The sequence below is a fragment of the Prinia subflava genome, chromosome 3 (assembly GCF_021018805.1).
Source record: "Prinia subflava isolate CZ2003 ecotype Zambia chromosome 3, Cam_Psub_1.2, whole genome shotgun sequence".
NCBI lineage: Eukaryota > Metazoa > Chordata > Aves > Passeriformes > Cisticolidae > Prinia > Prinia subflava.
The window spans coordinates 67867688-67882745 of NC_086249.1; the positions used below are offsets into that span (position 1 = coordinate 67867688).

At 40.2% G+C, this 15058-nt stretch overlaps 1 protein-coding gene across 1 annotated transcript in view; it reads right to left on the reverse strand.

The window, feature by feature from the left end:
• SLC15A1 (solute carrier family 15 member 1) overlaps positions 1–15058 on the reverse strand; it is a 32200-nt gene continuing 17142 nt past the window's right edge. Inside the window, exons 12-23 of the mRNA XM_063392346.1 lie at positions 14034–14078; positions 13904–13933; positions 13694–13782; positions 12395–12476; positions 11636–11761; positions 10176–10325; positions 9703–9752; positions 8919–9029; positions 8677–8773; positions 8084–8230; positions 7193–7300; positions 1–6232 (exon numbers count right to left, since the gene is read on the reverse strand). Coding sequence (XP_063248416.1) covers positions 6044–6232; positions 7193–7300; positions 8084–8230; positions 8677–8773; positions 8919–9029; positions 9703–9752; positions 10176–10325; positions 11636–11761; positions 12395–12476; positions 13694–13782; positions 13904–13933; positions 14034–14078 — 1224 coding nt within the window. The 3' untranslated portion in view covers positions 1–6043. The remainder of the gene's footprint in view (positions 6233–7192; positions 7301–8083; positions 8231–8676; positions 8774–8918; positions 9030–9702; positions 9753–10175; positions 10326–11635; positions 11762–12394; positions 12477–13693; positions 13783–13903; positions 13934–14033; positions 14079–15058) is intronic.

Sequence of the window (15058 nt, forward strand, 5' to 3'; positions counted from 1 at the left end):
AAATGTCGTGTATTTTACAGCTACCAATGTTACCTAAAGTCTGTAGGCACAGCCGGGCGCTTCACTGCAAAAAGCCCAATCCGGGCAAAGCAAATAAATCCTTCCTGTTCCACAAGCTGCCTCAAGGCAGATGGGAAATGGCTCAGTGCTTCTCTAATTCCTCCTGGTTCTGCCAAGCTCCCTGAGCTGGAAATAGGTGGCACAGACCAGCATCTTGGATCTGCCCCCTATGACAGGGGTGGCAGCAAGTCAGGGAGGGAGCCGAGTTCATCACCTGTGTGCTGTGGGTGCTGGAGCAGCCCCCTGCTCTGAAGCTGTCGTGGAGAAGTCATGAGTCATACTTGCAAAGAATGCATGAAATAAACACCTAAAACTGAAAACCAACCAACCAAAAGATGCCAAACCCCAGCCTGGGTTTCTGTAACCCAGTCAGAAATGTGTTGGTGAGTGATCGCAGCCTGGTCCAAAACAGGGAGAGGAGATGGTCTGTAGCAGTAACATCTTGCTGTGCTACAACAGAGGATATAATGGCCATTAATCTCATATTCCTGCTCCCTGCAAGACAGCAAGGGGAAAAAAAAAAAACAGAATCTAGAGGTTCTCTCTTGCCGCTCTTCCTAATTTCCATGCTCAGTTTCTTAAACAAAATCTCCCCTTCCAGTTTCAGCACTCAGCCAGCCCACCTGGCTGTCCCTGCCACCCTGGGACATCCGTGGCTCTAACTTGAGTACACTTGACTAGCAGTGTTCTAGTCCTACCCTCCCATATTTGGGATCAGATTTCAGTAAAAATGCATTCAATATCATGAATTCACGTAGGTAGTTACAGAACTAGCCTCAGGCACTCTGTTGAACTAAAGTACCAGCCTGAAGGAGCTGAAAAAATTGAATTAACCTTTACTTGAAATATTTTTTTGTACAATAAGACCTTTAGGAAATAGAACTCCCATCTAGGTAGAAAACATTTCCTGTTTTCACTATCAATGGAGGATGGTATGACTCTGGGAGAAGCGATTTTTTTTTTTTTTTTTTTTTTTTTTTTTTTTTTTTTAAATTTTATTTGCAAGGCTTAAATAAAGTATTTTTCCCAGCTGGGAAAAGACTATGTTCAACTTACAATTTTACAAAAGCCCTTTATGGGCTAAGATGGAAAGAAGCTCAGACAGGAACGTACATTGCAGTCCTCTGAATCTCACATGAGGATGATAAACACAATTTCATATGAGAAGACAGCTGAAATTTCATCTTATCCTCAAGAGAGTTTTATTTGCCACTTACAGCAGCAGCAGGCCAAATGAGGGATTGCAACAGCAGTTTGAGAATGAGTGCTGTGACAGTGCCTCAATATTTTGTGTCTAGCTTTTGCATAATCTTTAGTCATTATTGTATTTAGTTATGCATCTTCCACAGTTTTAAATTTAAACTCCCCCTCACCCCCAAAATACAGCAGTAGTGTTACAGAGACAGACCTACTGTCACTGCAGACATTCTCCTTATGAGTGTTTCAGAAGGCCTTATGACCATTTTGGCATTGAAGGGAAAACCAGATCTTTTGTCTCAGTACATCTGCCAGCAAAGGCAAACCTGTCTGATTAGCATGTGCAATAATTAGGAAGTAGTTGCTGGCTAGCCAGTGTGACACCCATCGGCAAGAAAGGTCAGGAGGATGATTCAAGCAGCCTGTCAGCCTGGCTTCAGTGCCCAAGGAAGGTTATGGACCAGATTAGCTTGAGTGTGATCACATGGCACGTGCAAGGGATCAGGCCCAGCCAGCAGAGGTTTAGGAAAGGCAGGTCCTGCTTGACCAACCTGCTTTCCTTCTGTGACAAGGTGACCCACTCAGTGGATGAAGGAAAGGCTGGGTGTGTTATCTACCTGGAATTTAGTAAAGCCTCTGACACTGTCTCCCACAGAATTCTGCTGGAAAAGCTGGGACAGGTGGCTTGGACAGATGCACTCTTTTGCAGGGTAAAAAACTGTCAGGAGTGGTAGTGGATGGAATTACATCCAGTGGTGGTCCCCAGGGCTCAGTATTGGGAACAGTCCTGCTTAATATCTTTATTGATGACCTGGACAAGGGGATCAAATTCTCCCGCCATCAGTTTGCAAAGGACACCAAGCTGGATGGGAGTCTTGATCTGCTGTAGGGTAGGAAGGCTCTGCAGAGGGATCTGGATATCAGGGATCCATAGGCAGTGGCCAATGGTATGAGGCTCAAAAAGACCAAGTGCTGGGTCTTGCCTTTGGGGCACAACTACTGTAGCGCTACAGGCTGGAGGCAGGTGGATGGAAAACTTCCTGGCAGAAAGGTACCTCGGGGTGCTGCTCAACAGCCAGCTGAACAGGAGCCAGCAGCAAGCCCAGGTGGCCAAGAAGACCAGGGGCATCCTGGCTTGTTGCTTATTGCATCAGGAACAGTGTGGCCAGCAGGACCAAAGCAGTGATTGCCCTGCTGTACTCAGCACTGGTGAGGCCACAGCTCAAGTCTTGTGCTCAGGTTTGGGTCCCACATTACAAGAAGGTCTTTGAGGTGCTGGAGCGAGTCCAGAGAAGGACAATGGAACTGAGGAAGGGTCTAGAGCACAAGTCCTATAAGGAGCAGCTCAGGGAGCTGGAGTGGTTTAGCCTGGAGAAAAGGAAGCTCTGGGGAGACCTTATCACCCTCATTACTCTTTACAACTGCCTGAAAGGACAGTGCAACCAGGTGGGGATTAGTCTGTTCCAGTGATAGGCAACCAGTGATAGGATGAGAGGAAAGCACCTCAGGTTGTGCCAGGGGAGGTTGACATTGGATGTGAGGAGAAATTTCTTCACTGAAAGAGTGGTTAAGCATTAGAATGGGCACCCAGGGAGGTGGTGGAATCACCATCCCTGGAAGCATTCACAAAATGGTTGAATGTGGCACTTCACAATATAGTTCAGTGGGCAGGGTGGTGTTAGGTCAAAGGTTGGACTTGATGATCTCTCAGGTCTTTTCCAACCTTAATGATTCTATCATTCATGTAAACACACAGCTACTGTGTGAAAAGCACAGGTCCTCTTTTGCTCATCTTCCTGTCCTGTCTCTCCCCCCTGGGAGGGTGAGGAGCAGTCAGAGCAGCTGTTACACTCCCTGGGATGTGGACTAAAGCCCACCTCTGGGGTTAAGGTGGTTTATGCAGAGCATTGACTCAGGACTAGGAACGAGCATGGGAAAGGGATAACATTTAACAGCAACATTTGAGAACCCACTGAATTACAGCTCTCATGTTACCCTTGTGCTGGGCTAAATTACACAAAATTCTATCTTGCAATGGTGGCTGTAAGAAGAAGAGCATTTATTAAATTAGGGGGAAATGAGGCATCTTTGATTTTCCTGAACCTCTTCCTGGTGGAGGAGGATGATTTTACTTGTTACTTCCCCTTTGCTAATTTGTCTCCCTTTCACATTTCTCCAAGACCAAGTTGTTTTATTACCAGTATTGTAATCTCTGCACAATGGTCAGTGAATATTATGCTAAAGTACTACATCAAGCTGTGAAAGAAAGAGCTAAAAGCAAGTTGTGGAGTAGGTATAGGTGGCTTGCAATTGCTTCCAGGAAATTTTTAAAAACCCAACAACTTTGTCTATAACTACAGATAACTTTTTCCAAGGATTATGCTGCTAATAAGCCAATTTTTAAGAACAGCAAATGGCAGAGGATGGATGCATGTAGTTCAGAGAATATGACAAACTATTTTAAGTCAAGTGTCATTAGGCTGAGCTAAGGGGGGATATGGAAAAAACATGGAAGCTTTACAGTATATTTGTAATATTATTACGCATACAGACATACACATTCCTGTATCTACCTGGCCAAGCATGAGTGCAGATTGGATTGCTAGAACAGGGTTTCATAATTCATTATTCCTGCATATTGTTAGTTTAGAATGATCAACTGTTAATTTGATTCATTTCAGGCTGTCTTCTCTATAACAGAAAATTATATTCAAAAGACCCTCTCAGCAAGTCTGATAGCCTAGACAGCAGCATGCTAAACTAAACACTGTCACATTTAGAGGTTAACTGTACCTCTTAAATGCTTGAAACTAAGGAACTAAAAACAATCAATTTCAGCCCAAGACCAATTCCCTGCACATGGCTTCTGGACACAGTTACAGCAATGCTGACCAGAGCTATCCACGCAGGCATATGGATATTTTAACTTCAAGTACTTAAATCCCTGTTGAAAATGAGATTAAAATCTTGTCACACACAACTGTCTCCGTTCTACCTTACAGGTAGTGTTCACCTCGTCAGGAAGGTTCCCTATCTAATTTTACAGTATTATTTGCTTTCTAAACATAAACCTCATCCATCATGTTGTAGACAAGTTAGTGGGTTTGCTTAAGCACCAAGAGACAGCACCTTATTGTATGAAAACTAGACACCTGACCTGTATTCCAAAGGGAATAAAAGGTAATGTTAAAATGGTAAATAAACCTTTCACCTGGCATGGACAAAGTAGTAGCCAGAAGATGCTATTCTACTGGATACAGTTAGGAGATAATTTATTTTGCTTAATTTGCATGGCAGAAGAAAAGCTGGCTAGTCTGCCCTAAATAAAGCTGGTATAAAATTCCCTTAACTCCTCAGAGGATGGCAGGGAGCCAGTTGCTCGTGTGGCTGTTACAGTAGACCCTCAGGTCCATTGGCTTGGGGACATGCAGTATCACATATCCATGGGAAAGGCTCTCCCCAGATGACCTGAGAGAGCAAGAGGGGATTACTGCCTATGGGGTAACAGGACTGTTCTAACACAAGCAAAGAGCACCTTGGACTTGCCATTTCAAGCTCCATTTGAAACTGTCTTCATGGGTGAGGGACTCTATTCTCAGTGAATATGGAGGCCTAGGTGCCAGCAGCTCCAGTGGGAACAGGGAGAACGGGGGCCCACGCACCCACAGTGCAAGCAGAACACCCAGTGCTTGAATATGGATGTCTGTGTCATCACTTGCAAATACCAAAATGGAATTGCTATGAAATAGGATAAGAGTATTGGAAGACAGGTATGAAAGCAGCTGAAAGTCTGGCAAAGCTACTGAAGGGGCCAGTGAGTCCAAGCTGCTGGAAAATGTGTAGGATGCAGACTCTAAAGAATGAGAATTACCAAAACAACATGCAGACCATTGGCATCCATAACATGGAGCACAGGACTACAGGAGCAGGTCCTGTTAAGCAGCAAAATTTAGTCTCCCCCAGTATAAATTTGGTAAGTGTTATGGTATATTAAGATAGAAAAGACCAGCCCTGATCTGTTAGCTTTAAGTAAGGGAGTGTGCAGATAAAGGCAGCACAGAGATGTAGCTGTAAGCCATATTCTTAAAACACTTTCCTTATTTTGTTACAACACAGGTATTATTGCTTTTGCTTGTTCCAAAGGTCATTTGCTGTTATCAGTTTACCTGAGTAGACACTTCTAATTTCAATTAAAGACATAACAGGAGTTAAATGGGTAGTTTAACAGGCAGATAAAGCATTACATTACAGTGCACATCCAAGTTACTTGGAACACAGATAACATTTTAATCTGATCACTGCCAGAGCTTTGCTCCCATTATCTATAAGGAAGTACAAAAGAATTTAAGGTACATGTGACCTGCTGTTTTCAAGTAACAGTGATGCTAGAGAGATCGTGCAGAGAGCTTGGCTTCAATTGCTGTTTCTTGCAAGTCTTGTTTCTTTCACAATAGAAAATTGAAATACAGTATAAAAATACATCTTTTCAAAGGGTTCAGTAGTTCCAAGTCTAATTTCAATATTTTAATGCTATAATATTTAAGAATGAGGTACGTTGAGTGCAAATCGTGCTGGAGTTTCTTCAGGATACCACATTCAGTACAAGAGAGAGACTATTTTTCTATTGCTTCCCTAGAGAGGCTGCACTTTAACTTAAAACAGTTTTGCTTAATGTCTCCCACCAGATATGTAATCCAGAGATGTCATTACTGATACCCTGATTCCTCTGACTGCAGCAGAGTGAATGGGATTTCCATAATTGAAAGACACTTCTTGAATACAGCTTTTACATTCGAGAATCTGCTTCAGCTTCCTTTTCATTGTCATAGTGATCCTTCTTGTCTTCTTCCTTTTCTTCCTTGCTGAACTGGGCTTCAATCTCATTTGGATCAATATAGGTATAAAAAGAAGCCATGATAGCAAAAATGATGCAAACTACCAACAGCAGGGCAGCAAACAGCACATACTCAGCCCACTGGGTGGAAAAAAAAAAAAAAGAAGCAGAATTTATCCACCAATAATCATTTGTCAAGAGTATTACACTATTTTAGTATTTTCAGGCAGTAAACTCCAAATGTGAAACTGAGTATACATAACAAGTATCATATGGCTTACAGGATTAAGTATTAATTAAGTATATAATATCTATTAAAGCAACTCAGGATTGAGGCTCTTTCAGCATTTCTGTCTATCTTCACTGAAGAGACAAAAATTCTGTGAATGCTGAAAAATTCTCCTTTTCCTGGAGGAACCGGGAATTGAATAAAAGACTGAGAAGGAAACTCAGTCATCTCCTTTTGGTCAGATAATCTCACTCTAAACCTGTTCTGATTCCACTTAAAGTTTTTTACTGCTCATCTAGTGACCACAAATGTGGGCAGAGACCAAAACCAGAAACTGAAAAGCCTCAGCATCTGTTTCATGCTCTTTCTGATTTAATTTACCTGAAACTGCCAAAGCTGTTTCAAAGACAAGCTCTTCCCTCTCTCAGAGAGACATTTTAATTCATTACAGAGCACAACTAATAAATATAGTCTTGTACAACTGCTCTTCACCAGGACAGACAGTTTTTATGCCCCAAAGAATGGGGTTTGAAACCAACAGAGCCAGAAGGGATGTGGCAAGGCTGTGGCATGCAGGTGAAGGCTTATTAGCAATTAACAGAACTTTTGTAGGTTTTAATTCAATTCATGCAGAATGTCAGCTCAAAAGTTCACAGACTTTCTACACCATGAAAAGAAATTTACTGCAGAGGTGCTAGAAAGTGGTGCTTGCAAGCAAAGGAGCCTGACAACAAGAGTTAAGGATGGCAAAAAACAGATAAGTAGAAACCTTTGCTGAAGAGCTATTCTCATTATCTGCCATGATTCCCCCTGGATTAGAACTGCTTTCTCACAGTGTAATATAATAGCATAGCTACTGCTTGCATGCTTACCTGCTTTTTGATTGTGGATACCCCAGCCACAATAATGACAATTATGTTACCAACAGCCACAGTTAGCAGCCATCCTGCCTGCAGCACTGCCTTCATGTTAGACGGGGCCTGGAGAGACAGACATTTAAGTTTTGGTGGTAACACTTATTTTCTGATGCATTTACTGCATTCTTAACCTTACAGTAAACACTATTTCTCTGCTGGAGAGAGGATTTCATGTTTTGGTAGGTTTTGGTGGTGGTTGGGGCTTTTTGTTCATTTATTTTTTGACATTAAAAATTGCTAGAGAGCTAAACAGGTCTGGAGAAGGCTTTGAGAAGCAAGGGACCATGAGCACACCAACAATGATACCTTTTACTTTATACACACTGGATTTTACATCTCAGTAACACATGGCACACATGACATGAAGAAATTGAGTGTATCACCTAGCGAACCACACCTTGCAACATTTCCATCACTGCAGTTTCTAGATTCAGAATTAAGAAATACACACAGCTAAAAAACTGGAGTCAGAAAACAAAGGAATTAAAAGTGTATAAATAAACACTAATAAAAGGCTGACTAAAAGGCTGTATGGAGTAAACTAGTGTGGAGATAAAGTGCCAGTACTTCATTTTATATTTGAGAGCCCTCCAGTTTGATTTTACTGTAGCAGTACAGTTGCACTTATTTTCAATGGAAAGTCACATGTGAGAAGGAAATTTGAGGACTGATAGTCAAATCCAAGTGAAACAGGGCCAGCTTGCATCAGCCCATACAATCCTTCTAGGAGCTGTGAGGGACATAGCTGATCAGAGCAACAGCACTGAACCATCACTTAAAAAACAATACATCAGGGAAGATCTTAACTTGCACCAAGATTCTTAACAAAAGAAGAAGAATACCTACCTGTGAGTATGAAAACTCCAGCCCAGTGACAGAGAACAGTACTTCTGCACATGTAAGAAGAAAATACTGAGGGATCTGCCAAGCCATATGGACTGTATTTGGTGCCATGTCTTCAAAGTATTTTATGTAAAGTTCATGTTGAACACACTGGAAATTAAAATAGCATGTTAGGAACAGGAATAATGAGTGTGCACAGTTAAGGCATTCTAAGTAGTTCTATAATCATATAGAAAGTTCAGAGTAAATAACAAATATTGCATATGAGGAATTGAATACCTAGTTATAAAGTATAGCTTTTTTACAGCACACTCTGTGCATATCTGTAGTGTCTAACAGGGCTAAAGATTTAAGGCCATTAGTAGTGATCATGAATTCTTGCATTCTGTTATTATCATAACCATCATTATTTTTATAGTTAACAATGGCTTTATGTCCTGTTTAAGATACCAGAATTCTACCATAAATACTTAAAGACAAGAGGAAATTAAAGGATTAAAGACAAAAGGAATAATTTTACAAGTGTTTTTTAATTAAAGGAAAGTATCAACATGGAAAGTAATTCTATATTGTCCATCCAACAAGTGGCAACTCACACTATCAATTGAAATGGTATAGGCACCGCCATATCCAAATCTCTTTGAAACAACTCCACAATAGTTCAGAGGCAATGAAGCACTAATGATATATACCCTGAAAAAGAAAAAACCCAAAATCCATAGTTCAGGCCATAGGTGTAGTCAATTGTGCATACTACATATTTAAAAAAAGCTCTGTGCCCTTTTCCCTAGGACAAGTATGTCTAGGAGATTAAATTAGGATAAAGGAAAATACTTACCAGTCTGGTTTTGGAACATCAGTGTAATTAGTGACAGAAAAAGGATCCACTAGTCCAAAAGTCATGTCACCCATAGTAACATTGACAGTATAAGGGAGATTGTTTATGAACCTTTAAAATGGAAGAGTGATTAGATACTACACAAAACATGCATAAGTCAAAGAATACAGGTTTTACTTTTAATTATATATTAGCAGCACAAGAAGTATCAAGTCTTCCCATTTAATGCCTTTCTTTTTTTTTTTTTTTTTTTTTTTTTTTTTTTTTTTTTTTTTTTTTTAATCAATTAAAATTTTGGAAAGAAGTCAAAGTCTCCTAGAAACGTAGCTAATACAGGAAGCCAGTTAGACCCCCATCAACCCACTGTCTTCGGAGAACATCAAAAGCAAGCTGCTACTACAACCTGTGGGTAATGCATCTACAAGTGGGAGATACAGAAGAAAAGCAGAGAGGGGAGAAGTAGGACAATACTTCTTACCCAAGATTAAAAAGGAGGCACAGATATGTAATCAGTGCCATTTGTCCAATAAAAAACTCTAGGCAATGGAATAAAGCATACATTTTCAATTTTAGTTAAGTCATACCCAAAGCAAGTGTGCAAGATAACTTCAGTAAATCATGACTCAGAAGTTATCCCATCCCCTAAAACATCAAGTGACCCGTCCAGCAAGAGGCGAGTTCCTACAGTACAGAATACTGTACTTCAACAAGAAGAGTCCACCAAAAGACAGGTTGAAGAGAGAGTCACACTACAGTCAAAATTCAGACACCAAAGAAGCTCTACCTGACGACACTTTTTCCGCTTGTTGGTTTTGATGTGATGTTGTCCTGTATCTGGTGGAAGAGATCATTATCAAAATATGTTGTTGGCATCAGAGAACAGCTTAAACATGCACTATTACATAGCAGTGGGAATTAACAGATGCTTCAGAGCAGGAATCCAGACCCTCTTCTTTAGGATCCTACTAGCACAGAAAACACTGTATGACCACACATCTAAGTCTTGATGAAAGGGTAGTTGTCATAATATGGTACATACATACGGTATGTACATAATAAGATATATAATAAATTGGTAATTTTTTTAAATGACATCCTGATGTTCTCTCTGCAGCTCACAAGTCTTACTGGTACAGCAGAGACAGAAAACAAGGCAAAGGAAAAAAGCTATCCAGAGCTTGTCCTCTCAGCTTCACACACTCCACACAGATGGTTGTCAAAACTCTGATATATATCTTAAGAAATAAGCAGACTTACCAAATCAAAATAGATGCCTAGTGGAGTCCATTTTAATGGCAAAGTATAACGTTCTCCCTTTAGCAGCCTCAAAGGCACCGATTCATTTCGAGTTGGAGTAATTATCTCTACTGATTGCAGCTTAGAAGTCTCAAATGTCATGTAGCCAGTCTACAAAGACAAATTTCCATGGATTTCTGTGAAACTGCATATTTGTTTACACTTGTGAGGGAATGTTATGGACTCTGGGAAGGGTCAGAAGTTTACACATGTTACTTCTGAAGTGCTGGAGATCATGAACACCCCCTAACTTTCATTTTTGATCAGTTTTCTACATCAAGCATTAATTCCATTTGATCATTATTTTTTTATTAATTTAATTTGTTACGCAAGCTTCAAAGTTACATGAGCTTCCCACAAGCATTTTGGAATAGCTGTTATATTTTCCTATTTCTTACTCCAGACAAATCAGGCTTACCATAACCACCAAGTAAAATTCTATTTAGCCACAGAGGTAGCACTAGCATAAGATGTGATGCACTATTTTCCAAAAGGTAGAAGTGACATGTTTTAAATATTCACAGCACAATAAAATAAAATAAATAAATAAAATATTTAAACCATTAATAGACATGCTGGTACAACACTAAAACAGGCCCTTTTTTAATAGGATTATCAAAAGCACTCTATAATCCACATCTGGAGGATTAAGTGTCTATAACAGGGAATGGAGTATTCTATGCCTTTGTACATGGTACATGCCTACGTACCACGATTACATCAATTCCCTGTCAGTTTGGGTGACCTTATCTCCTCCTCACAACTCTGTTTCCATGTGAGACAAATCTGGAGGTGGCTGGAGAAGGATCTCTTCTCTTAAAGGGAAACAGAACTGCAGGCCATCAGAGAACACACTAAGATCCCTTATAAAAAGCATCAATCAGAACCACCACATTTTGCTGTTAATACAACTACTACTGCTGTGCTGTGTGAGAACCTGAAAAAGTTCTTTGGCAGCAAAATCTGAAGCTTAATGTGTGATGTAGCCACAGAAGAAGCTCCCTGTTCAGGTAAGTCATTCCTCACAGTAAGAGCAGCTACTTGCTTGAGCTGAATGTACATTTACTGAAGGGAGGGGCTACTTTTAGGAAATGGAACCTTTTTAACAAGAGTGAAATTTTCAACTAGTTCCAAGTCACTTAAGTTTATGAAAGTTTCTTGGAAAAAAACATACTCTAGTCAAAACAAAGTAGCAATTCTTCAAATATTGACATAGTTACCATGTCTTCAATCACTGTTTTCAGTAACAGTTCATTCCACAATACAAAAAAAACATTAAAATTATTAGAGTAACAAAGTCCTAGAAAGTAATCAATTTTGAACCATTAGTTAAGAATGACTCTGATTTACTCCATTAGATTTTTTTTCAGCTTAAATAATTGTAATTATTTTTAAAATAATTCTCATCTGCCCTTACTTACCGTCTCCTTAGGTTGTATATCCACACTCTGAAGTTGAGGCTGGAACTGAACTGTTATAGGAACACTACCCAGATTTATTAATTGGATTTGAGATTGCCCAGCTGCAGGGAAAACTGGATAGGTTTTCTATAGGACAGAAAAAAAGAAACTTGAATCAGTTTTTGTTACTAGTCTCAAGTTGCCTTAGGAAAGACGTCTCTCATCCGCAACATGTCTAGATGGCTGTTCAGATCTTGGGATGCAATGGATTGCCACCCAGAGGTGTTGCCAATATCCCAGCTACGGGGGAAAGCTCCGTTGGGTTCAGGCATGGCATCTCCCTTTGAGGAATGGAAGGTTACGGGAGACAAGTTCTTCCTTCAACAAGTGTCATCTTTGCTCCTGCTGTGATGATGCTTCCCAGACTGTAACACTTCATATCCACTCTAAATATCAGAAGAGGTCAAATATACAAAGCAGCCCTCTGGTAGGCCAAGCAAATGTCTGGTTTCCAGCTTTTAGTCACAATTTAAAGATTGAGGTTGCCTTTAATGCATGATTTGTATTAACGGCAATGTGTTTTGCAGGATGGTGTTTGTTGCTAGTTAGTTTTACTATGCCAGCCACTATATTGCACTATATTACCCCTCCCTCTACTTCTACGTAGTAGGTTGGCTCCAAATTTAAGAGTCTTGGTTAATTTTCCCCTTAAACATACCTTTTTTTCCTGAATTAACAACTAAATATTAGTAGTAAATACTTGCATGTGGCTGAACTTACATCTATTTGCACTTGCACAAGGGCAGCAGCAACAAAAGCCATAGAGCCCAGGAACATCCCCACAGTCATCCTTTTCAGGGGCCTAGAACAACAAACGACATGTGAGATTTAAGAGAAGTGCCAATCCAAAGCTTCAGTTGCTTATTTTTCCTTTCCACTCTGGGAAACTCAGATAGCTACTACTAGCACATTGTCACCATTTGAAGGTTTGACATTTTTATAGAAAGTGTTCTGCTAAGCTGGGTACCTCTCAATTCTCAGTTACACTATCGGGAAATGCATCTTTCCTGGAGCATCCTAATAACCTGTAACTCTACATCTGTTGGGCTCAAACAATGACTGACCATAATTATTAGGTTCCTGAAAAAAAATCTGGTTTTGTGGGAAGAAAAAGCCAATCCCATACAGTACTGTTGGCTGTAAAACAAGAAAGAGACAAGAAGATATGCCTTTAAAAAAGAGTGGCAACTTGTCTCCACATTGTTCAATCTTATTTAAACATTGCTATGGTTTTTGTTCAATCTTATTTAAACATTGCTATGTTTAAACAAGATTGAACAAAAACCATCAGGGAAATTTGTTGAATTAAGAGACATCTACTAGCATGCAGTTAAGCTGTAAGGATAGATTTAGGTATCTATTTCATTTGTGGCATCATCTATCCAGTGTAGAATATCCACAAATGAATGACAGTGTTTCTAGCACAGCACACGCCCTAGATTTTTCACAGCTATATGGAAAAACAGCATTGCACCTTAGCTCTCTGAAAGTTGTTTTAAGAACTGTATTCTCTTCTGCCTTTCCAAGCACTCTTGCAACTGCTAACCACTTCATTATCAACACTGAAAAATAATATGTAATGCCCCCAAAGCTTCACCTAGAAGGATCCTGTGAGCCAGACTCCCAGCTGAAACTGAAGGGGAAACGTCCTGTGTCTCAGTTGCTTTTAAGCCCAAAATATGGCAAGTGCTAAGGATGTATGTTGTATTTCTACCTTCTGTTCTTCAGGAGGGAGAGGGGGTAGACATAGGGATATGGAAAACAATCAAGATCATTCCTGCAATCTAAAGATTTTGTCCTTAACAGAAAAACATTGTTACTCTTCTATTAGATTCTGCTCTTCTAACATATAATTTTCGGTATTCTGTTTTTTTAATATTTTAATTTCTTTAAAATAATCAACCATTTTACATACACTTCTATTTGATCCTTGCTCTTGTTACATTAGGCCTAGAAGAGCCAGTTAAAGAAACTACTAAAATAAGTCTCTGTTGAAGTCAGATAATTACATCAACTTACGTAAAATTCAGCTTGCATTTCTTGATTAAAGGATAAAGCAAAGAATCTACAATCGGGACCATTAGAACAATCAGGATTGGATTCACAATCTGAGGAAGGTGAACATGAGAAAAAAATTAAGTATTTTTCAAAGTGCTTTTTATAAGCAAGGGCAATATGTATATAATCTTTCAGGAATACTTGAAATAGTCAGATAGAAAATTAACATACCTGCATTTGGTCTGGTTGAACATGAAAACCCTGGTGAAGAAAAAAAGAAATAGTTTTTAATATTGAGACAACAAACAAAACGGGTCTCAAGAGTGTTAATTAAAGAAAAAAATGGAAAAAAGTAACCTACAAAATTCCCATTCATTGCTGTGGCTTGCAGTGTCCATCTTGACCCCTTAATAAGAGAAGAAAAAATTAGATGTCACAGTAAATCAATGTTCTAAAGTTGAATTATTTTCATAAATGAAGGGTTGGAAAAGACCTGCAATACAACAAAAAGTACAGCTACCATGCTGTGGGAGTATTCTTACTGTGCAATGTAAACTTTTGAACAAAGTGAGCCTCATGGCCCATTCCACTTCATTTACTTGTTTGGTGAAATACAGCAGAAAATAACTTAGCTGCAGAAATCAGCTGGAGAGAGGTCAGGGCCCTCCTGTGCAGGGCGCTGCCTTGTGCTGTGCACAGAAGCCACCCCGGGGCCTGTGTGCCACCAGCCTGAGCCCGAGCAGCCCACACATCCCTCTCATCCATCCTTTCTTCACACAGCCCAGGGCCAGCAGACAAGCCAGGGCTTGACCTGTCTGCAGCCCAAAAAGCCTGCCTGTAGCTGGGACAAGCAGGGCAGACTTTAGGCCTGAGCCCAGGATGAGACAAGAGCGCTACCCTGCCCCTATGGGGAGAGCCTTCGGCCACCCACCACCCAGCCCTGTCCGAGATACTGCCCATGGAACGAGTACTGAGCCCTGAATTTCACAGCAGAGCTGCTCAAGTGTAACAGGCCACGCTGACAGCTGCACCTCACAGGCACTGGACTGAAGGATACAGGGAGCCTAGGCAAAACTTCCATCTGACTTGGATAAGGCTTTCAACACCTGGCTCTCTCAACCATATTCTTAAATTCATACTTCAGTGCTTAACTACGAATGCTGCTTTTGTGAGTCTTGAGCACCCAGTCCACCAAGTGAACAGGAATTACAGGCTTATACTTCTGCTTGAAGGTGTAAGGTATTTATAACAAGGTGTGAGTGATTAAGCAAACTGACACCCAGATCATTTAAACCCTGGTTCTCCAGCTCCATTACACTAGGGCCCTAAATTTAATCTGACAACTGACAATTGAAGAAACATTAGCACTAAGAAAGCTTTAAATTA